The following is a 22036-nucleotide window of genomic DNA, read 5'->3' as shown; positions in this document are numbered from 1 at the left end:
GATAGAACAAACAATGATCTAGATTGACATTTATCTTCTTGTAGTTCTAATTGTTCATTTTTACATGTACTACATACACTTAAAGTATTTTATTTTTTCCAAAGATGTTATGTATTAGAGTATGTTTTAAGTTAGGAAAATAAGTTGTTAGTTATTCTCTGAAATGTTTAGCATCTCAAATGCAATAGTGGTGATTTATAGCAAGAATTTTTAAGACTCTGTGATTTTGTATTTAATTTTTTTTAAGTCATTTTATTTCTACTGTAATGATTAAGCACAATTGCACAGGTGCTGCCTTCAAACAACACTCTTTTCTGATCCTCGAATCAGATCTTCAACCAAAGCAATGACTAAAAGTAAGGGCTTTTGTGTCCAACAGGCTTAAGAATTCTAGCTTTTTTCTCCTATTACTTGTTCCACTTTGGGCCTTGATTTCCTCATCCATAAAATGATGGAAAATAATGTCCACTGCCTGCAGTTACTGTAATGAATAGTTTACATAAAAATCTTAACACTGTTTCTGGCCAATAATAAACATTCATTAAATTTTGTTGATTGGTATTATTTTTATCATGACCATTATTTACTGTAACAGAAACATAGGAGTTATATTTTAAATAACATTAAAAACAATTGTTTTAGGGGCCGGCCCGGTGGTGCACTGGATAAGTGCACCGCTTGGGAAGCACGGCGGCGTTCCCGCCTGAGGGTTCGGATCCCACATACAGACCGGTTCCCGCTCACTGGCTGAGCGAGGCGCAGGAGCAACACTGAGGGTTGCAATCCCGTTGCCGGTCCCCGGTCCGGTACGGGGGCAACACTAAGGGTTGCGATCCGTTGCCGGACACGGAAAAAGACAAAAGACAAAAAAAAAAATTGTTTTAGAGCTAACCTTATTTCAAAATGCAATATGCATCTACATTAGGCAATGCCAAGCATCCTCAGTAAGAAGAATGGGAAGATGGAGCTCAAGCTAGCATCTCACGATACTACCCAGTCCTGTTGGGCATCAAGTGTCAGCTTTCCTTTGCTTTGGGGGCATGAAGCTTCCACAAGGAGGTACATAGGGAAGTTTAGCAATAAGCAGTCTGTTATTTGGGACAATGGTTCTAGGGCTGCGAACTGGAATTTTCTTGTTTTTCTTTTAGTTTTTTAAAACATCTGAATTTACTACTTAATTAATTTCATCATTTAATTAATTTATTTTTGTTTCTTACTTTAAATTGTAACATAGTTGATTGCACATATATGTGATGTACAGAGTTGAATGTCATTATCTGCGTGCAATATGTGATGTTCAAGTCAGGATAATTAGTATATTCAATGTTATACAATGTAATCATTTTTAATTGGTAGATAACTGGAATTTTCTTGTGAACAATCTCCATTCCCTTCTTTTGGAGTCATGTGGATGTTTTAAAGGCAGAGTATGAAACAAACAGGTAAATGGTCTTGCTTCTCTAAATGACAGCTGAAAAATGTTTTGGTTGGGAACCTACAACAACCTTCTTTCCTCTCTCTGTCACTGCCTCCATTATTCTGAATGAAGCAATCTTATAAACATTTTATCAGGTAGATGGATGTACTTATTAAAAGCTCGATATGTAAATCGTGAATGTCTAGAAGTAGGCATAGGAGCAGACTCTGTGTGAACCTTGCTTGCCCCACCAAAGAATGCTCTGAAGTTTTATAGCAGTTTTTATTTATGGTCACAGTGATTCACCAGCACTAACAAGCATTAAATTTTCACAGCACTCTTATCACTTTATTTGGCACAGGAAATGATAAATATGCTACAGCCTAAATATGAAATTCTGACTTTGACTACCAGTATTGTTCTTCCCTAAGAACAATTCTTTCCATTTAGTTGCTCTTTTTAAAAAATAATACAGCATCTTTTCTCCTGGAATTTATCAGTTGTTTAGAATGCAGTTCTTATATTTCAGTAGATACAAATCTTGGTACAAAATGCACATTAAGAGGTTATTCTGTGGTATGTTCTAAATTGCTGAAGCAATTTCAATGAAGGTCCCAATTAGTGTGAATATTTAGAACTTTGAAGAAAAGAAACAGCCAAGTCAAAAAATTATCATCCAGACTGAAATAAAGATCAGAGGGGTGTAAATATGTTTTCTATTGGGACTTCTACCACAAATGGTTCCCTCTTCCTGTATTTAATAGAAAACATACAATGAGTTTGATGTGTACCTATAGAAAAGAAGAAAAATCACTTATTTTCTAAGATGTATGGCCATATTTATTTATGAAAGATGGCATAGCAAATCATTATAGTGCCTTATATAATACCTATAAGAGTCTGAAACAGTGGATTAAAAATGGCTTTAAAATTCCAAGGATAATAGAAAAATTAGTATTTGTAGACTAAGTGAACAGCTTAACATCTGAGAATTAGGAGTCATGTGTAAGAATGTTACAGTATTTCTTTAAGCATTACACAGAACTTTCAGATCTGATGGAGCAATTCCTGCCATTCTCTGTTCACACACATCTCTAAGCAACTTTGACAATGTTGTTCGTGAACCGGAAGCAGTGATGTTGATGAAATAATTCAGATAACTAATTCAGATAATTGAGTCTGGAGCCATCTTTCCTTAGTAGCACACATTCAGGTCAGTGTGTGTAACATTTAATTTCAGTACTAAACATAAGTGACTCTGGAAAACTGGAAAAATGGCACCACCTAAGGCTTCTTTAATTGTTGGGTAATGATATTTTACCTTGAGCTATACAATTGGAGTACTTCAGTGGTGCTGTCGAGTTTCTGGAAAATATTTTTGGAATAGTCTTCTATTATTAGAAACACCCAGGGAAAAAGTTAAGAAAATGCTACTTCAAAAAGTAAAAAAGACATGGTGAAGCATATTCATTCAAATGAAGCTTATTCTTCTGCATGAATCATTGGAGTGAAAATAGGAAGAATAGACTTATAATTCAGTGGAATGCCTTTAGAATTGTGATATCCAAAGAGTGAATGAAAAGATCATATGACATACAACCTTTACTCTATATAGCCGGTATATCTCATGAAGCATATTTTGATTCATTACATATCAGAAAGATCATTAAAATAAACCAACCTCGACATAGGTTATCTGTATTTGGTTCCCCTAATAGGCCATGAATTTTATTCTCCTAAATGATTATGATATAAAGTTATCATATTTGTTCTTTATCTGCAGCATCTGCCCATTATTGTCACACAGATAAAGCCTTCTTTCTGTTCTTTTCCTGGGCTAAAAGAAACCACATTTTTTAAAGCATAATTTCAATAATATTGTAAATGAAATTTAATGAGATTATGGGAACATGTTTTCACTGGTAACAATTTTTTATAATATAAGTTTTGTTCTGTGCATGATCTTTATTATGTTTACTTTTTACAAAGTACATTCAGAAAAGACCCCACTACTTTCAAACAATTCAATATCCTCTACAAAATTTTTAATAATTTTGTAAGTTAGAGTTGTTCCCTACATCAAATTAGTAAGATTTGTAAGAAAAAAATAAAGCGTTAACCAATTTATTTTTAAGTAAGGTTTTCTCTTCCCCAGTCTCACCTCACAGCACCTATTTCCTACACTGGATTCCACTCTCCTGATTTGATTTACTCCCATCCCTTTAGTTGTCTTGATAAACTTCTGGATAGATCGTTGTAGCAACAACTCTATTGTTAGCTGTAACTACCAAACTATCTAGTCATCTTGCTCTTTCATCTCTCCTATGATCCAGTTCTTGGCTTAGTCACTGTTCATCAGTCTCTTCAGAGAATAATAGAAAGTCACAAACAACAACTAGCACCCGTGTCATCCAGTATAGCCACATGGATTGAAATGACTTATTCAGCTGACTAGTTAATACAGTGCAGGAAAAAGACAGTCAAACAAATTGTCTTTGTCCTCCCCAAATAAAGCTCATGTATTTACCTAACGGCTAACACCTTTATTTCAACTCTTGACATATCTTACTCGTACTGTTCCTTCAGTCCTCAGCTTTTATCTCACTCCTTTGTGAAGAATGCCTCTTTTGCTTTTCCATTACACTAATTATTCTACACTGTTATCACTTGACCTGGTATCTCATATTGTGAGCCCTTCTTATATTTTCAGTGAATGTCTAATATTTACTGAGCACTTGCCATGACAGACATTTTGCTTAGTGCTCCACCCATATTCATTATATATTTTATAAAGGGCATTGTCCACGTCTCTTGTAATCTACATACACAACAACACAAAAGGGTAGATCTTTTATTACTCCCATCTTACAAATAAAGATAGAGTTGTTTTTTTTTTTCTTTTTCCTTTTTGTCTTTTTTACTGACCGGTAACGGATCGCAACCCTCGGTGTCACGCCCGTACCGTGGACCGGCAACGGGATTGCAACCCTCGGTGTTGCGCCCGCTCCGCGCTCAGCCAGTGAGCGGGAACCGGTCTCCACATGGGATCCGAACCCTCAGCGGGAGCGCCGCCGCACTCCCAAGCAGCGCACTCTCCAGTGCGCCACCGGGCCGGCCCTAAAGATAGAGTTTTAATGAGATATGTTGTCCAAGGTCACAGAGAAAATTTCGTCAGGTTTGAGCTCAAATTTCTATGATAACTAAAACCATGTTCCTAACTACAGTGAATCCTAACTAGATTATGGTTCTGAACTTTGTGTCTTGTACCTGAAACGTACTCAAATATATGAACTAAAAATAATGATCCTGACAATTTTTATGAATTATTTAATGATTTCCATTGGAAACTGAAGGCAGATGAGGAAATAGACAGTTGTTGAGTACCCCTTTTGTGGCATACATGTGTGCTTAGAGAGATCAAGTTACTTGCTCATGGTTATTCAATTAGTACCTGAATTTATCTGATAAAATTATCTTGAACATGCCCAGGCAAAGTAAAATACTAAACATTCCATGAGGTGCCTTTGAAACTTTCTCTTTTTATTTATTCTGCTTCTGTCGCCTAGAATGTTCTCCTGCTCCCTTCCATGCCTACCAAAAGGTCCTTCAAATGTTTCTTCTCATATCAGAACTTTCCTGATCTCTAGCTTCATGGTGAGATGTCAATTTTCTGAGTTCTCACAGTTATTTGTTGGGATATATCACTCCTCACACATTTGCCCCATAATGTGTGTTTTGACATACCTGCCTACCCTGCCTGCTGAATTAAGCTCTTTTGGGTAGAAAGCATAACATATTTATCTGTGCATATCTTATAATTTATATTGAAATGTATTGCATACCATATTAATATTTGTTAAAGGAGTGATCAAAGGTTATGTAGTCATTGATCACTGACATACTCAGATTTTCAAAATTGGTTCCCATTGTCTCATTATCTGACACTCCTTTCTATATAAGGTTAAAATTATTTGCTGTTTCTCAGATATGCTGTGCACATTAATGCCTTATGCCTCCAGACAGTATGCTTCTACTAGAAAGCCCTTCTCCTTTCTTCCTTGCAAAATATTCCTCATCCTGATAGGTCCAGCTTAATTTTTACTTCCTGTAAAACCTATGTTCCTCATGCTCAGTAGCATGCTCATAGCATGATTAACAAATCATTCTCACCTCTAAACTTCATAGCATTTTGTTTTATATCTGAATGATGGACAAATTTGCCCAATCATTGCATGGTATACTTTTTCTACCACTATGTTGTGAGGTTCTTGAGAACAGGGATTAATCCTGTGTGTTTTTCTCTTCCTAGTAATCAATCATACTTAGTAAACCATTGTTCATTTGAAATGCATTTAAAATTTTTAAAACATTTCCTGGATGAGAAAGAGAATAACAAATAAAGAAACAAGAGTGCAATGATATGTAAATATACACCCTGTAGGTTTAGTCAATGCTTCTCTGCTTAGCTCCTCTATTCCTGAGCATTCTCTTTCACCTCACTGTCCTCTATCATTACTGCATGAAATAAACTCCAAGTGGCAACTGACATTTGTCCAGAAGACTGTGAAATTAATTTATTTTTTAAAAATTCATATTAAAAAATTAGCCTGATGGTAACAGTACACTCCCTAAATAGTCATTGCAGATACTAGAGGGTAAGATTCTTCTGCACAGTGACAGTGTCTTTTACCTCTGTCCACTTTCTCATGGGTTCTGGTTTAGAATATGCTTATTGAATGGAGAATGGCATGTTTAGCCAAGGTTTGGAGGCCATTTCTCTCTATTAAATATTGGCAAATTTTATTTAGATACTTATATTTAGTTAAATCTAAGTGAATATATTAGAATGAGAGAGGCTTTGTTTGTTTTATTTTTTGTTTGTTAATGAGCAAATTGGGAGCACAATGGGCCTGATTTCAACCTACTAAACTATCACTGTGATTTTTTTTCCATTGAAATGATGGAAAAATAATACTTAAATATTCATTTTTGATTTATTTTATTTTGCTTTGTTTTCTTTTCCTCCTCAAATGTGTGTGTATGTGTGTGTGTGTTTGCATCTCTAGTAATACTACATTGAATTTGTTTTATTTTAATAACTGGCTTTACATATACAGATTGTAAAAATATTTTAAAAGAGGCATAGCACCCTCACATTAAGACTAAGAGTTTCATTGTTTTAAATTTGAAGAAAGAAAAACATTTATTTTTATTATATCCATTTTCTTTAAAGGAGATTAGATTCAGTACAATATGTTCAAAATTTATGAAATGTTATGAAACATAAATATATGCATATATACACACACATACATAAGTATAAAGAGTACATTATAAAAAATTGATATCATCCTAAAATTAAAAATGAGGGGGATTATTTATTTTAATAAAAGATAACCATAGTCTAAAATGCTACCCTTGGCTAAAGTAGTTTTTTAGAGATGGAATGATGTAATTATGTCTAAAGACAGCTACTACATTTTAAATATTACATAAGGAAAACATATTTGCCTTTGAATATTATGTCCTAAAAATAATGTAACAGCACAAAGTAGCATTATATTTCACATTTATTGAACTTTACTAAGAAAACACTAGATGTTTTATGAATTCATCACTGATTATTCTTAAATTTAAGTTATTATTAAAAGGAAAGTTGCTCTTTGTGATGTGGCTATAATTTATAACCACAGACAGTCTGAGTTTTTAAGCTAAAACTATACCTCACCTTCACATATCATTTACATATACTGATTACTTCCACATGTCTGGCATAAGGTAAAATAGTTTATGAGCATTGTAATACAGCTAAAGCCACAATGAAATAAAATTCATCTTTGTCTAGAGTTCCTCAGAAATTTATTCATGCTGGTGCATTAAGAGTTTTTTAAAACAATTCTGTCTTCCAGAAAAATCCTTTAAAAGCCGACTGTGGTTAGTGTCACCTCCTTTTCTAACGATGTCTAGATTACCCAGTCTGGCTTCCAAGTGTCTTCTGTTAGACAAAAGCCCCTTTAAGTCACTCTCAACATGTTCTTCATTCTATTTACTAGCTTCAGACTGCAAGTTTATTTTCTTGAGTGACTGAATATCCTCTTTCTTACAAATGGGTTATTTGCGATCACAGGTGGTTCATAGAATTGGTCAGAAAGACTCAGACTTTATATCTAAAATGTTTCATTCAGACTCAGGGACATATTAAATAGGAATATTGTGTTAATTCCTATGTGGATTCAATACTCCTTAAGTTGTCATGAAGGATGTTGTGTCTTCATGCACCAAGTCATAACAAAATAATATTCAAGGTAACCATTACGACATTTGAGAGGATATGCTGTAAGTACAGGAGCAAATAAAGCTAGTCATTTCCTGGTTAGTTTTACCGAATATTGAATGACTGATTTTGTTCATGTTGAAAACATGAATTGGAAATTATACTCTGTGGGATGCAGCCAACCCTTTCCTTAAGAACAGGTGCTTCCTTGCTCAGCTGGGTTCTGTGGGTATTCATAGCCAGAAGACCTAAAATCAGGTCTCCTTTCATCCCCATCATTAACTTTATATATACTCTCATACAGATTCCATTGAAATTACACTGAAAACTGTCAAGTATAGGTCTACAGTCAAAACATTTAGCTATACCTAAATGTAGGTAAAGGACAGGAAGACCTAATGTTAGACTCAGCTATTTTTTTTTTTTTTAGCGATTGTTCATTTGAAACAGTTGATTTTTACAGTTTTCTCATGTCTTCACTGACTAGTTGATGTTGACAAACTTCATGCTTTTAAACATTTACAATTTTACACTACATGTCTTTGAAAGAAGCACACCACAAATATAACAGTTGTGATTCTCTTTATATGATTACTATTAATATAATCCACAACACAAGTAATATCTAGAAAATACATGCATGTAAACCCCACTCCAAATGATCAAAAGATTCCAACTATAATCTGGAACCTATGCAACTATTAATCTGCCTCAAGGAATTAATAGTATTTGAATATCTTCTACATATCAAGCACGGATTGGGCAACTTACACATGTATTGTCATTATCCAAATGATAGTTTTTATAAGGTAGCTATTATCCCCACATTAGAGAAGAGAAACCTGAGTCTGAAAAAGATATTATCATGCCAAAGTCTTCATACTAAAAAGTGCCAAAAGCCAATTCAATGCTTTCATCATTGCGCTGAGAGATTCCTCTTGTCTTTATGAAATCATGTTCCAGTAATTAAATTTGAAAACTCCATTGCTTTTCAATAGCCTAACAAGTAGGTACTTGGATACTGTAAGCACAGCCAGACTTCCCATTCAATAACACTAAATAATAATGTATATTATCAAATACATATATTTTAATTGAATACACACCATTATTTTGCACATTACAAGAATGTAAAATTTTATTCTTTCAGAAATATGAAAAGGTAATAAATCGGGTACACTAGAGACATTCAGCCATTATCTTCATCTATAAATATAACTACATTGTATAAAAAATATGGTACAATATCAGCAATAAGCATTTGTTTGGGTGAATGTGGTCCATAGCATGTGTTGCATGTGGCACAGCTCAATATTATGGTCTAAGATCTATATGAAAGAAACAAATCACTATAGCATCACTGATTTCACTTCTTTATGTGGAATCTGCTTAAAATAGATTAAAAAGATTTATTAAAAATCACTATACTGATGTTTAGATGGACAAACATATTGTCATAGAGTAGCGTTTTCTCCATTTTGACAGCTAAAGAGCAAAGCCAATCAGATAAGTATTAATCTAGGTCTGATGAAACAAGAGTGGACAAAACAGACATTGACCCTGCCTTGCTAAGTGATTTCACGGGTGCCAGAAAGAAACTACTTTTTTTTTAATCCTTTGGTCTCATTTTGTGGTATGTTAGAAATCTTTCCTAAGTAGTTGTCTGGATGAGGCTGTTTCTGTGTTAGAGTGTGCAAAGGAAACTTTAAATCTTTACTGAATAGGCACCTTGGGAAGCAAAAGAACTCTGAGACTGTTGAACATGAAGATCACGCAGTGAAAGTAAGAAACTTGGTGGCTCCGGGCCAGCCCGTGAGAGCCTAACAGAGAAATGGAATCTGAGGAGTCGCTTTTTTTGAGCAAAGCCTCCAATTTCATCTGGTTAGAAGCAAGTGCAAAGGAGTGAATCCCTGCATACCAGCCCAGAGGAAAAGCAAACAACAACAAAAAACAAAACAAATTCATCAAAAGAATGATAAACTCACACAATACAGTTAATTGAACAGGAAAAAAAAAAAGAAGTCATCCATAGTATCTTGCTTTGCCCAAATAGTGATATTATGATAAAGAACAATGTGTGTAAGATTTCTAATCAAAATTTCTAAATGTATGCTCTGCCATAACCTAAGAAAACTTGAAGGACCTAATGTGTAGAATACTTTTAGGTAGAGAGCTTTATCCTAAATGGTGCTAGATTGCTGGATTTTAAAATTTAACATTAGGGCCGGCCCTGTGGCTCACTCAGGAGAGTGTGGCGCTGGTAGCGCCGAGGCAGTGGGTTCGGATCCTATATAGTGATGGCCGGTGTGATCACTGGCTGAGCTAAGGGTCGCTATCCCCTTACCAGTCAAAAAAAAAAAATTATATTAATGCATAAATATTGTCAGTTTTCAAAATGTGATTTGCATTCTTCCGGACACATGATGATATATTGTTTTATGTAAATTAGGATAAACTACATGTCCACATATAAAGTCTTTGTATCTCAGGTTATAGGTCATAATGTGAAGTAGTCTGACCTGTAGCCATTTGTTTCAGAATCTTCCTTCAGCATTTCAGAAGACGACTCAAAAATTCAGATAACTCAAAAAAACTGGAGGCATACTCCCAGGTTTCTGGATTCCTAAAGCATTGCTTTGCATATATCACTCATTTATAAACTTTAAAAATTTTGATCATCAATTTGCTAAAGTTTAAATCCTGTAAGCTCTGTTTGAAAATTCTCTACCATTTATCTATATCTAATCTGTTCCAGTGGCCTTAAATGATCTTTCTTCCAATCAATATTTTACTAAACCATTTTCCAAACCTTCAAATTAAACTTGGCTATGTTTTGTACTCAAATTCATTGTGTGTATGGCCTCAATTCCTCTCCTTAGCCCTCTCACCTGGAATGATCATCTGCTGCTTACTTATTACTTAAACCACTTCATTCAAGAAGTATTTAATGAGCACGTGTCATGCACACAACTCTATACTTAACGTGACTGGGAATATAGGATGGATAAAGAACAGATGCAACGTTAACAAGTTTACAATCTGTGTCTTCTCCTCTCCCAAATGGTAAGTTTCTTCAGGAAAGTTACCATATTGTGCTTTATGCCTCTCTGTCTCTTCTAAAGCCTTGCCAAAAGGGATACTTGGCATGGAAATATTTATTGGAGAGGACAGTATCAGCAAACAACAGAGAGGAGGAGTATGTTCCATTATGGGACGTGCACCCAGGAAGGAAATGATATGGTGAAGGGAGTACTCTGTTGGGCTATGGCCAGGCTGCAAGTTGAAAAAAGTTTCACTTTTTATCAGTTATCAATTTTTACAAATCGTTGTATTACCTGCTTGTCATTCTTGAATTCTTGAGGTCCTCACCTACACATAATCAATTATTTACAAATCACTAATCATCTGTACTTTCAATGTGTCTCATCTCCAGGCTTCTTTCTCATTCCCATTATCATGGTCCTTATTCAGCCATTTACATCCTCATATGGGAGTATGAACAACTACAGGACCTCCAAACAGTGTCCTCTGTTCCTTAGACTACTTTAAGTTAATCATTCTTACAGGTCACACTAAAGAGTTTGGGCTTTAATCAGAAAGAATTTTAAATAAGTGAAAGGCATAATTAGATTTGAATTTAGGAAAGAATTCTAGCCAGCGATGACAGAAAAATAGATAATAATTATAGGTAGCTATTGCAGTAACAGGTCAAGTGATAATAAGGGCCTGACAAACCAGAAGAGGGAAAAGGGCAGATTTGAGAGGCAGACTCAAGAGAGAAACTGCAGGACATTGAGAATGGTTATACATGGGGTGGGCCAGTGAGAAAAAAGGGTCAAGTTAGTGAAAATTTAAAGTGTAAGGATTACCTAATTAAAAAACTGTCATTTTGTTTGCTCTGCTCTGGATTCAGATGCTAAAAAGGAAAGATTTCTAACTTTCCTCCATGAGCAACATGAGGGCTTTTTATTATTGAGGCCTGGAAGCTTTTCCCATGCCCCCAAGGGAGAATTAACAGGATTTTGTTTTCAAAAGGATAGCCTTAAATAACATTTATTTGAGTAGACCAACAATATGGATCGTAGATTTGTACTTCCAGAGGAAAGGGGGGAGGGGCAGAATCATTTTTTTTTAAAAGGTTATATATTTCAAACCTGGAAAGATGAAAGGCTATTGTGTTGGGAAAATCTGTGTCTTGATCACACTTTGTACCTTGAATATGAAAGTGCCTGAGAGTAGAAAGATTTTGTGCAAACCTGTGGAGGTAAGACACTAAGCACTGTGGTCTGGACCAAGATGCTGAGGAGACTTAGTGGAAGGGCCTCTGAAAGGGACATCCTGGTGACTTGCTAGAGTAGCAGTTCCTAAGAGAGAGCAAAGAATGCGGCTAGACCAAAGCACGGACTGTAGAAGATGCCCTGGGAAGGCCAATCATAAAGGACAGAAGATCATAGCCAACCGTGAGCTGCTTAAATCCTGACACCAAGCAAACATAGAGACCATCTCGCAAGACCTTCATTCCAACCCTGTACTCTAATTACCGGCATTCCACTTTCCATAATTCCCGAATAATGTGATATGATTTAGAAAAATGACAGCATGTGACTCTTCTCATATTTGAGTACTATGGTTACACACAAACATATACATATACTAAATATAAACATACCAATTTATGTATTTCTTTATCTATGAACAATTGTACAACTACAAGGAATTATACTCTTATGATCAAAATTCCAGAAGGGACTTTTTTCAACTTGTGTCACAAGACACCATGAACCTACAACTTTGTCTACTATACTATCAAATGTTCTAAGATTTTACTAGCCTGTTTGTTATGAAGCTAATTTTTCTTAAGTGAGCCAGCAAAACATCCTGAATGATAACAAAGAGCTAAGTGAATTAAGGTATATGCAATATATAAGTTCACATGTAAAGATATGTGGCATATAACGGAAATACACAGTTACAAGGGCATTTTAATTCCCAGTACCCATCTTACAGATGTTGTAGACGTCTTCATATTAAAAGCAAACACGTCCTTAGGCAGAAATGATATCACTTTCTTAGTAGTCCTACTGTATGCACTTTATTTATCTAAGAATCTACTCATTCATGAAGAAATCTGACAGATGATTTATGTGTCTTTATGGGTGTGCCTTATACATAGAATGCAAGTAAGAAATAATAAAAATAACTGGCTTTTGTAAATAATTAAAGTTTGAAAAGCTGATGAAAATGTAATTTCATTTAAACTGATACTTAAAGGTTAGTAACCACAGAGCAGAGTTTATTCTACTGAAATTGCAGATTTGAAGATAAAAACTTAACATTTCTGAAACATCTGATGAAAATTCATGAGTACTTGCAAGCTTGGATTTGACCTCAGGTGTAAACAACTTTGTTTTAGCTTTGCCCAAATATATTCTCTAACACTTGGTACCAGGCTCTAATAATTTTTTAATACCACTTAGTAGCTAGGATTTGCACATAACAGCGCTCTTGGTAGTTGTCTCTTGGTAGTTGTCCTACTCTCCTTTACTGATGATATTTCTACGTTTCCACCGAAATAGCATTTTTTTAAAGAATTTTCCATCAAACATTGTAAATTCATTTATATTCTATATATCCATCTATAACCTACGAGTAGACTCAGGAAATTGGCCCATTTTCCTCTTTCGCTATCTCAATTATATGATCTCAGGATCTTAAAGAACTCAGCACAAATTGTGTATACCCACAGTTCAGCAAACACTTCTGGGACTATTTCCTATCACATTGACTGTCCTGAGCAAGTGGTGGCTTGAGAGCAAGGGCTGGGGATGGAAGTTGGTACTCCCAGCTGCAGAACAAAAGGCCAAGCAAAGACAGAGGCTGACTCGGAGATGAAACACAAGGGCCAATGAGCAACTGTTGCTCTTGATAAGTAGAGCAGAGGAAGCCAGGAGGACTGTGAAGTGATAAGTCTCAATAACTCGTCAGAAAGCAAAGCCAGGATTCCCCAACAGTATGGACAATGAAAAATAGACAACCTGAATTGTTTAGCGATTATACTTTCAACTTTTGGTAGGACTGATGTGCTCTATGCAAACATTTAGATTCATTTTTCTTTATCTGTAGCCACTATTTGGTTTTAAAGTAGTCTCCATTTTTTCTTTCTTTCTTTTTTTTTTTTTTTCCCTTCTGGCCGTATGTATTGTGACATGATAAGAGAATAAGAAAGATCAGGGTATTCATTCAAAGAAATTAAACAATTCCTCAACCTGATTCCTAAAGTCTTCCAAAATGTTTGTACTGTTGTACCTTTTCCATCTCTTATCTGCAGGAAAACAAACATGACTCGGATACTTTCTTGTTCAGTCCCGGAATAGGTATGGTTCAGAGAGTGATATTACTGCTTGTGGAGGTACTGTGCTCTCTGCATGCTTGTGTACCCCTAAATGCTTCAACTGGTATCCTCCAGTCCTAGCATCTAGCACCACATTTACTTTCTCCACGACATTATGATGCACAATTTATTTATCATAAATTGATTCACTATAAATTTGCATTTTTTTAATCCAAAAAATAATTTTGTTTCATTAACAGGCATATTTTGGGTTTAAAAAAAAACATTGTGTGTCAAATAAAGCACAAAATCATTCAATAGTGAGTAATTCTGTGCTAGCCACTGAGAATATAAAGAAGAAAAAAATACATATCTGTCCTTGGGAATCTCACAATCTGGCACAACAAAGATGATTCACTTAAGCAGTTTTGCAGACTAAAGTCATTGATGTATTTCATAGAACTAACCTTCATTTCGTTTGCTGATGAAGACTCAAGTGAGTGATGCTATATTTTATCTAAAGACATGTTTATGATTGTAGCAACATATTAAGTTGCTGTAAGGTTTGGTCAACATCGTTTCCCACGCCACGTCTCTCCAAGCAAGGGAAACCTAGAAATTCAGGTTTAATGACTCATTCAGGAGATGACAAGGCTCCCTAAACTTGTGGTCCCTTTTAAGTTTTACCCTAAGCTTGTAGAAAATACTAAGACCAAATAATTCTTCATATTTATCAACTGAATGTTATTTTTGCTTATCTTCATTCCTTAATTCAAGTATAAATTGTATATTTTCTTATCCTGGGCTTGACAGAGTCCAGCTTTGTCACTGTTTGGAAATAGTGTGCAAATTCCCTATTTATACTCATGTTTATGTCTTGGCAATAGGAGGAGATAGTAGCTGGAGACATTCAGACGCATTTGTGTTAGATAGAATTTATTGATTCTTCTATATGTTTAATTATGATAATGTAAAACAATTTACAAATTAGAAGGAGTCATTCTTTTAAAAGTTAACCAGATGTAATTTTCTAAAGATTGTTTTACCTTCTCAACTAGCTAAATCTCCTGTTATAAATGATGGCAGTAACATGCCACAGGCAGGCTACCTCATTCCTGGTAAGCACACTTTATGATTTAGGATATATATAAAACGTAAAACAAAATGATGAGTGAGGTTACACCAGTACTTCACTCATTATTATTTTTTTTTTTACATTTTACAGATCAATTTCATATATAAGGCTCCATTTAATTTAAAATGTATTTATTTATTTATTTGTTTTTTTATTTGTAACCATTTACTTTTTCTGGGTCAAAGTGTACCAATAAATGCACGCTATGAGCACATCAAAATCTTTAGCAAATTCCATTGTAACAAATGGTTCTGTTTTGTGTATTTTACATCTCATGACTCTTATGACAGTTTTTCCAAGCTTGGCATCCACGCATTATTCTGTGTGTATTTATCCTAGCAGCCTACCCATTTCCAAACTAATGAAAGAGCTGTCACAAATTGCTAGTGCCACCTATTAGTGGAAGCATAGAACTGCAAATCTTGATAATTCTTTTAAACAGCACCTTGGAAATCACGAGGGGTAAAAGCCATTCCAAGAGTCATACTTCTTCTAATTTATGATTACACCTGCCCATCCTTTTAAAATAAACCCTAACTCCATGCATTAAACTTAGTTCAATAGTGTCATGAGTTTTGGAGATGTTACCTACAACTTTGCAGCAATAGATCATTTTACTGTAGATTTTTTCCCATAAAAGTTTGATAAGAGCAATGTCTTATTCAATTAATATGTAGATCTCCATGATATAAAATCATGACTTTTTAAATGAAAGTTGTTAGATGATAATCAATTCAAAATGTATTTTAGTACTAGTCACTTTGAAAGATTTTAGAAAGATTCAAGAATAAATTCTATGTAGGATGATCCTGACTTTATACTTTAAAACTCTTCCAAAAGTGTAAAGGTGTGGTATTTTGACCTTTGAAGTTCACTTGGGTGTCACTGAAGTTTAAATAAGACAAATTGGATTAGATGTTAAACCACACAATTATCACAGACAACTGAACGTTCATAATAATATTAAAATACAAGTTTCTTAAAGCATACATCTGAAAACATGAAGCAAAATTTAATTCACAATACAATTATATATTTACACTAAGCATAATATATTCTATAACCAACAGTTTTACATTTATTTTTGTTGCTAGAAATATATGCAATCATATTGATTTCTAATTTATTAATTAATTTCTAATTTATTCCTTAAAGATTCTTCGATTACATTAATTTGTGAATATAAAATTTAAATATAAGTGATCCTAAATCACAATATATGTTAATTATTTGTTTGATTTATGTGTGATAATTAAAAATAAGAAAACAAAGAGAAATTAGATATCACAGATCTATACACCCATTTAGTTGGCTAAATATCTAAGAATTTCATGTCACTCAGTGTTGAAAATAATTCATATGAAGAGAAAAACACAACATAAAAAGTTAGAACTGGAAAAAGTATTCAGTATTCAGATTTATTTAAGCTAGTAATGACTGAATATCGTTATTCAAAGTTGATGGGTTAGAGGCTTACATGAAATGGTTTTGTGGTCTTAGTTACTTTCTTACTTGCTAAAGCCTACACTACATAAATTATTATTTCAAAGGCCAATCTGGTTAGCAGCTTTAAGCAAAGAAGCCACAAATTGGAGACTTTCACTAGCCCTCACTTGATCTGACTTGCACTGAGTCACAAGATGTGTGACTGAGATTTTGTTTTATTTTATGTCCATTTTTATTATCTTGCCAGGACATACTTGCTGAACAGGTAAAAAAAGAGTTCTACTTTTGAGTGTGTTTAAATTCAAGATCCCAGAACCAAATTATAATTTTTAAAGTTAATAGAATTTGAGAAGAAAGGTTATAAGAATCAGCAAGTGAGAGACTTGGTACCAAATATGCAGTAGCTCTTTTTTGAAAAAGACTTGATAAAGAATTTATAACTTTGCTCTAAGCATATATGCGTGTGTGTGTGTGTGTGTGTGTGTGTGTGTGTGCATGTGTGTGTCCTTTTCCCCCCTCTATCTTTCCTAGAAAAACATTCCATTTTAGGTGTGAAGAGGTTTCAGTATAAGACAAATTCCATTCTATACTATTATGTAAATACTTAAGATATCCATGAAAACTTTTCATGGGACACAAAAGATCACACCCACTCTAATATGTACACACAACTTAAAATATGAATGTAATTTTAAGCCAATAACACTTTTATTCATCAAAATTTTTATTGTAATTTACAACCTGTTAGATTGCCTAGATTACTTTTCTCAACCATAAAATAGAAACATAAAGTTATGTCATTCATACATATATTCAAACATATGTGTGTACATGTATGTGTGTATATATATGCATATGTATATATATGCATGCATATACACACAACACACACACATATACACACATACTATTTTGGCAAAAGTAAAGAAAATCTCTGAATGAAAGTCAACCAGTTTAATTAGCAAACCATTATTCATTTAAATTAATTTTTGAAGAGATTATAATTTATTGAGCAAAAGGAAAAAGGTAGAGAAAAAACTTTTGCAAATTTTACTTCAGAAATTTTAATTAAATAATATTGTCTTCTAGTATCAGAAAGATATATGTGATAATTTTTATACAACTGATAATCACATTCTTTCAACTATTAAACAACTTGACTCTGGAAAAAAACCTTTAGGAAATAAGAAAAGAACACCTTTAATATGTCTTCCATTTATTTAAGTGCTAGTTATGAGTCCTGACTATGAAAGTAAGGTTAAAATAATTGATTTAACCTTTGGATTCACAGGATCACCATCACACTGAGAGTTGCATATGTCTTTGATTTCTACTAAAACTTAAGCACATAGTGTCCTAGAAAACTCCATTACACTGAAGAATGGAACATTTGTCACTTGTTTAAAACCCAAAACCTAATTTATTTTCTAGTGATTCACATATGTTTTTTTCCTGAAGATTTCATTGCACCACATATCCCAAATGGAAGATTATATGATTTTTCTGTTATTTCAGGAGAAAAGTGAAATTTGACTAGTTTTGCAAGGGAAATAAACAGTTATGCACCAATTTTTAAAAAGAAGCCCGTTAACATTTAGCTATATTACATATATTTAAGGAAAGCAAAATTATCTCTGAGTGAATATTACTTAAGGATAATTTCTGTGTGACTGCTGAGATTTACAAAGTTCTCACGTTTTCTTCCCCCATAAGGATTCTAAATCAGATTGGTTCAGAGGAAAAGCCAGCCTACCCCATTTTTCTAATATTATCATTTCTCCAGATGGTCTTGAACACATCTATTCAATGCCTTTTTCCTCAAAAGCAAAGAGGTATCTTATGAGATATGTACATACATCCACTACAAAAGCTACTTGTTTTTACTTCTTTTTTCTTTCTCATTTCACATCAAGTCTCTTTCATCTCCCATCAGGCAAGATGAGAAGTAGGAAGTAAGCATAGTGGTTGCCTGAAACTTCATCTTGGCAACCTGAGCAATGAGTGAGTTAATGGTAGATCTTTGAAAACAAGTGACCATGGGAAATTAAGGTTGGCAGGGATTTAACTCTCCATGAATCATGCTGGAATATATTTAAGGGCAATGCAATGGCTGTTTTAACCATGTTTGACATCTAATTAAGGAGGAACAAGAAGTAGCTAAGAAAATTAAAAATCTCTACTATAGTTTAGAAACAAAGTACAGATAATTGGCTACCTGGCATTTGCTTTGGCAAAACAAGTGCACAAGTAGAGACAAAAAGATAAAGACAGACCAATAAAATGACAGAAGAAAAATTGTTTGGACCATTTCTTTTATTCTTCTTGGTGTTGTTCATTTTACAGTTTCTTTTACCAAATTGCCAAGTTCTAGGTACAACGATAGAATTATGCAGCTTTAGGGCAGTTTTTGATTTAAAGGAAAGCAGAATACTTCTAATGGACCTCACTGCTAAAAAAGGCTTGTAAAGACAATGTCAAATATATTCATCTTGTCAATATATACAGCCTGCTTTATCAGACAAGTTTAAAGCATGTGTGCATGACAAAGGGGTGTTCTAACTAAATGCTGTTTTTTTAATATATAGAAAGGATAGGTGCCCCCCCTTAATGGAGAGTAATCTATTACCATAGAAATAAAATTATTGCAAAATAATGATGCATACTTCCCTGTTTTTATTTTATATTACAAATCCTTTAGCACTTAGACAAGTATATCTAAATCAACTAGATTTTAACAATGCTTTTTTGTGATTTCAAACTTGTTAATCTAAAATTATAGCATATAGCTATTCACATCTTTAAGAACTAAACTTGCATATAAAACTTACTCATAAGGAATATAAACTTGGATAAAGTGGACCACCAACCTAAGAATTATTTTATGGTATCTTCTCATGGAGTAAAAATGGAAAGCAAAAACTGATAAAAACACAGATGCCATAATATCATATACTCTGGAAATAATTTAAAGACAGTTACTGAATAGAAACATAATAGAGATTGAATTAAATATTTAAGGGATGCTATAGGATCTCTTTAAAACTTGCATAATAAGTATAATTGCAATACTGTTTGTGGATGTTTAAAATATACTCCCAATTTGATACACAAGAAATTATGCCAAAAAATATTTTCCAATGTATTTTCTCTGACAAGTACTGAATTCAAATAAACACTTTTAATAGGTGTTTAATTATTTAATCCAAAGTGTGAAAATTGCATTTCTCTTTTCTATTCGAGATCTTTATTCACACTACAGCATTCAGAAAAAGATGTTCTCCATCATGTGAAAATTAAAGAATATGTTTTCTGGCATAAGAGCAGTGTACAGTAGACAGACATCTCCATAGATAGATTCAATAATTTTCTTTGACTTTATAGGCTAAAAGCGGAGCATAATTGAAGCTTCTCATTGCCCCACCCCCAATTCTAGAAATCTGAGAATCATAAGAAATCAGCACCTTAGGGAGTATATCTGCTTGTGAAAACATTTTAATTTTCAACTCTATTTTAATAACACTTGAATTATATAAACATATTTTGCCACTAAAAGTTGTATATATCATTTTGAAATCTATTTTAGCATTACTTTATACATCTATCTATAAAATCTAAACAAATATAGATCAAATATTTTCTTTAAAATCCTCATTAAAAAACAAGCACATACTTAAACTGTGACCAAATAAATTACCATGTGATGAGGTTATTTTTTCCTTTGTCAAATTTATACTTTTTTAAGGAGAAGTTCACGCAACTAGCTATGCAACTGGACAGTAACGCCTCTTCAATTCTCACTAAAGTACATACGGAATTAAATAGTATTATATTTCAAAGCCTTTAGCTTTACAACAATTAGCCAAATACACAGTCTTTTGTACAATCATAACACACTGTAGGAAAACTAGTCTGTTCTCTCCAGTTTATGTTCTCTTGGCAAACCATGATCTACCGCTTATGTTAAGCATCTGATTGTCAGATTTGAACAAACTGAATATTCATGATGACAATTAACCATTTAGTGTCTAAAACTAAGAAAATACAATTTATTATAACAATTATTATAGGTGAGGCATGCACATCTACAAAGAGACCTTTTTTGCATTAGTGTTTTTAAAAAATACTTTAATACAAGTAAAGTCAGAAAAATTAACAGAACATGGGTCAGCATGTACCAGGCATGCAATTCTCTGGAAATGTGATTAAATGTTCTTTGTTTGCATTTAAATTGTCATATATCAAACCGAAGACAGGCTTTTTTAAAAAAGTGTTTAAATCATCTCAGAAAGATAAACATAATCACATAGGTTTCCCAGGTCAAACTAAAGGTTTGATGGTTTGGATTGGGAGGGAGTTCAAGGAATGAAAGGGACGGCATTACAGAGCTAGCCAGATAAAAGAAAAATATTTACCTTTGTAGGATAATTTCAGCCTTGGCACATTGTTCTTCCCATTTTGGTAGTTTGCTCTTGCTGTAAGTAATACTCCCCAGAAAAGACAGACAATCCTAGTCAACCAGCCCATGCTGCAGACGCTGTAGGTTCCTTTGCTGCTTCAGTCTTCCTTCCTGTATTGTGCGGCCAGAGAAGTTCAAACAATCTGGAAACTGGAGGTAACAGGTGATTTAGGTCAGTTTCATTCATAAATGTAGACAATCAAGACCTCATGGCAACACTAACACCTCTTCTTCTGTAACAGCCACTGAAGCACAGAAACTTCAAACCCTCCAAAGGAAAAAAAAAAAAAAAAAAAAAAAAAAAAATCCAGCCAGGCACGGGATAATGAGGCACAACTGTTGTGTGTGGGGGGGAAAAAAATTAGCAAGGGCTGCTGCAGTGGTGCTTAAGAAGCAGTTCCTTTTATCTACGCTCCTCTGATAGCTGGTGGCGGACTCTAATCCTGCTCCCTGCTTCAGTCGGCTCCGAGGAAGCAGAATGAAAGGGAAACACACAGAGAGAGAGAGAGACAGACAGAGAGAGAAAGAGAGAAAGAGAGAGAGAGGAACCGTGAGCAGCGCAGACTTTTCCTGTACACATGTAGGGAGAGATGACACAGGATCCCACAGACAGGTTTTCCCAACACTCACTAGACCAGCTGACAATGGGAGAACAGGCGAGCTCAGCCCACTCCCCTTCCCTCCTGTCACACAACACATGCAAAAAACATCTCGTAGAGATTACAGCCGGGAGCAGAACCCTCCAGCGTGCCTGTGAAAGGCATGTAGCTATAAATTTACTTCCCAAGGCAAGCGCTGTTTTATAGCCATTTTGGGGTGCAATTTTGAATTAAAAATCTGAATTCTGCTACCTACATAATTTATAATCCGTGTTCATTATACAAGCCCACCGAACTTGTGCATTATGTGCATGAGTGTGTGTGTATTTATATGCTTCTCATCCATATAACTTTAACCACTGAAGGTTTTAAAGCCTT

The 22036-nt window shown here is 34.2% G+C and overlaps 1 protein-coding gene across 1 annotated transcript in view; it reads right to left on the bottom strand.

Annotated features, from left to right (window-relative positions):
• SEMA3A (sema domain, immunoglobulin domain (Ig), short basic domain, secreted, (semaphorin) 3A) overlaps positions 1 to 21749 on the bottom strand; it is a 209492-nt gene extending 187743 nt beyond the window's left edge. Inside the window, exon 1 of the mRNA XM_008568811.1 lies at positions 21016 to 21749. Within this exon, the coding sequence (XP_008567033.1) occupies positions 21016 to 21127 (112 nt within the window). The 5' untranslated portion in view covers positions 21128 to 21749. The remainder of the gene's footprint in view (positions 1 to 21015) is intronic.
• Between the last annotated feature and the right edge of the window lie 287 nt (positions 21750 to 22036).

Source organism: Galeopterus variegatus, unplaced genomic scaffold, assembly GCF_000696425.1.
Source record: "Galeopterus variegatus unplaced genomic scaffold, G_variegatus-3.0.2 Scaffold0, whole genome shotgun sequence".
Lineage (NCBI taxonomy): Eukaryota > Metazoa > Chordata > Mammalia > Dermoptera > Cynocephalidae > Galeopterus > Galeopterus variegatus.
Note: the sequence above shows the minus strand (reverse complement) of the source record. Positions and strands in the feature narration are given on the sequence as shown.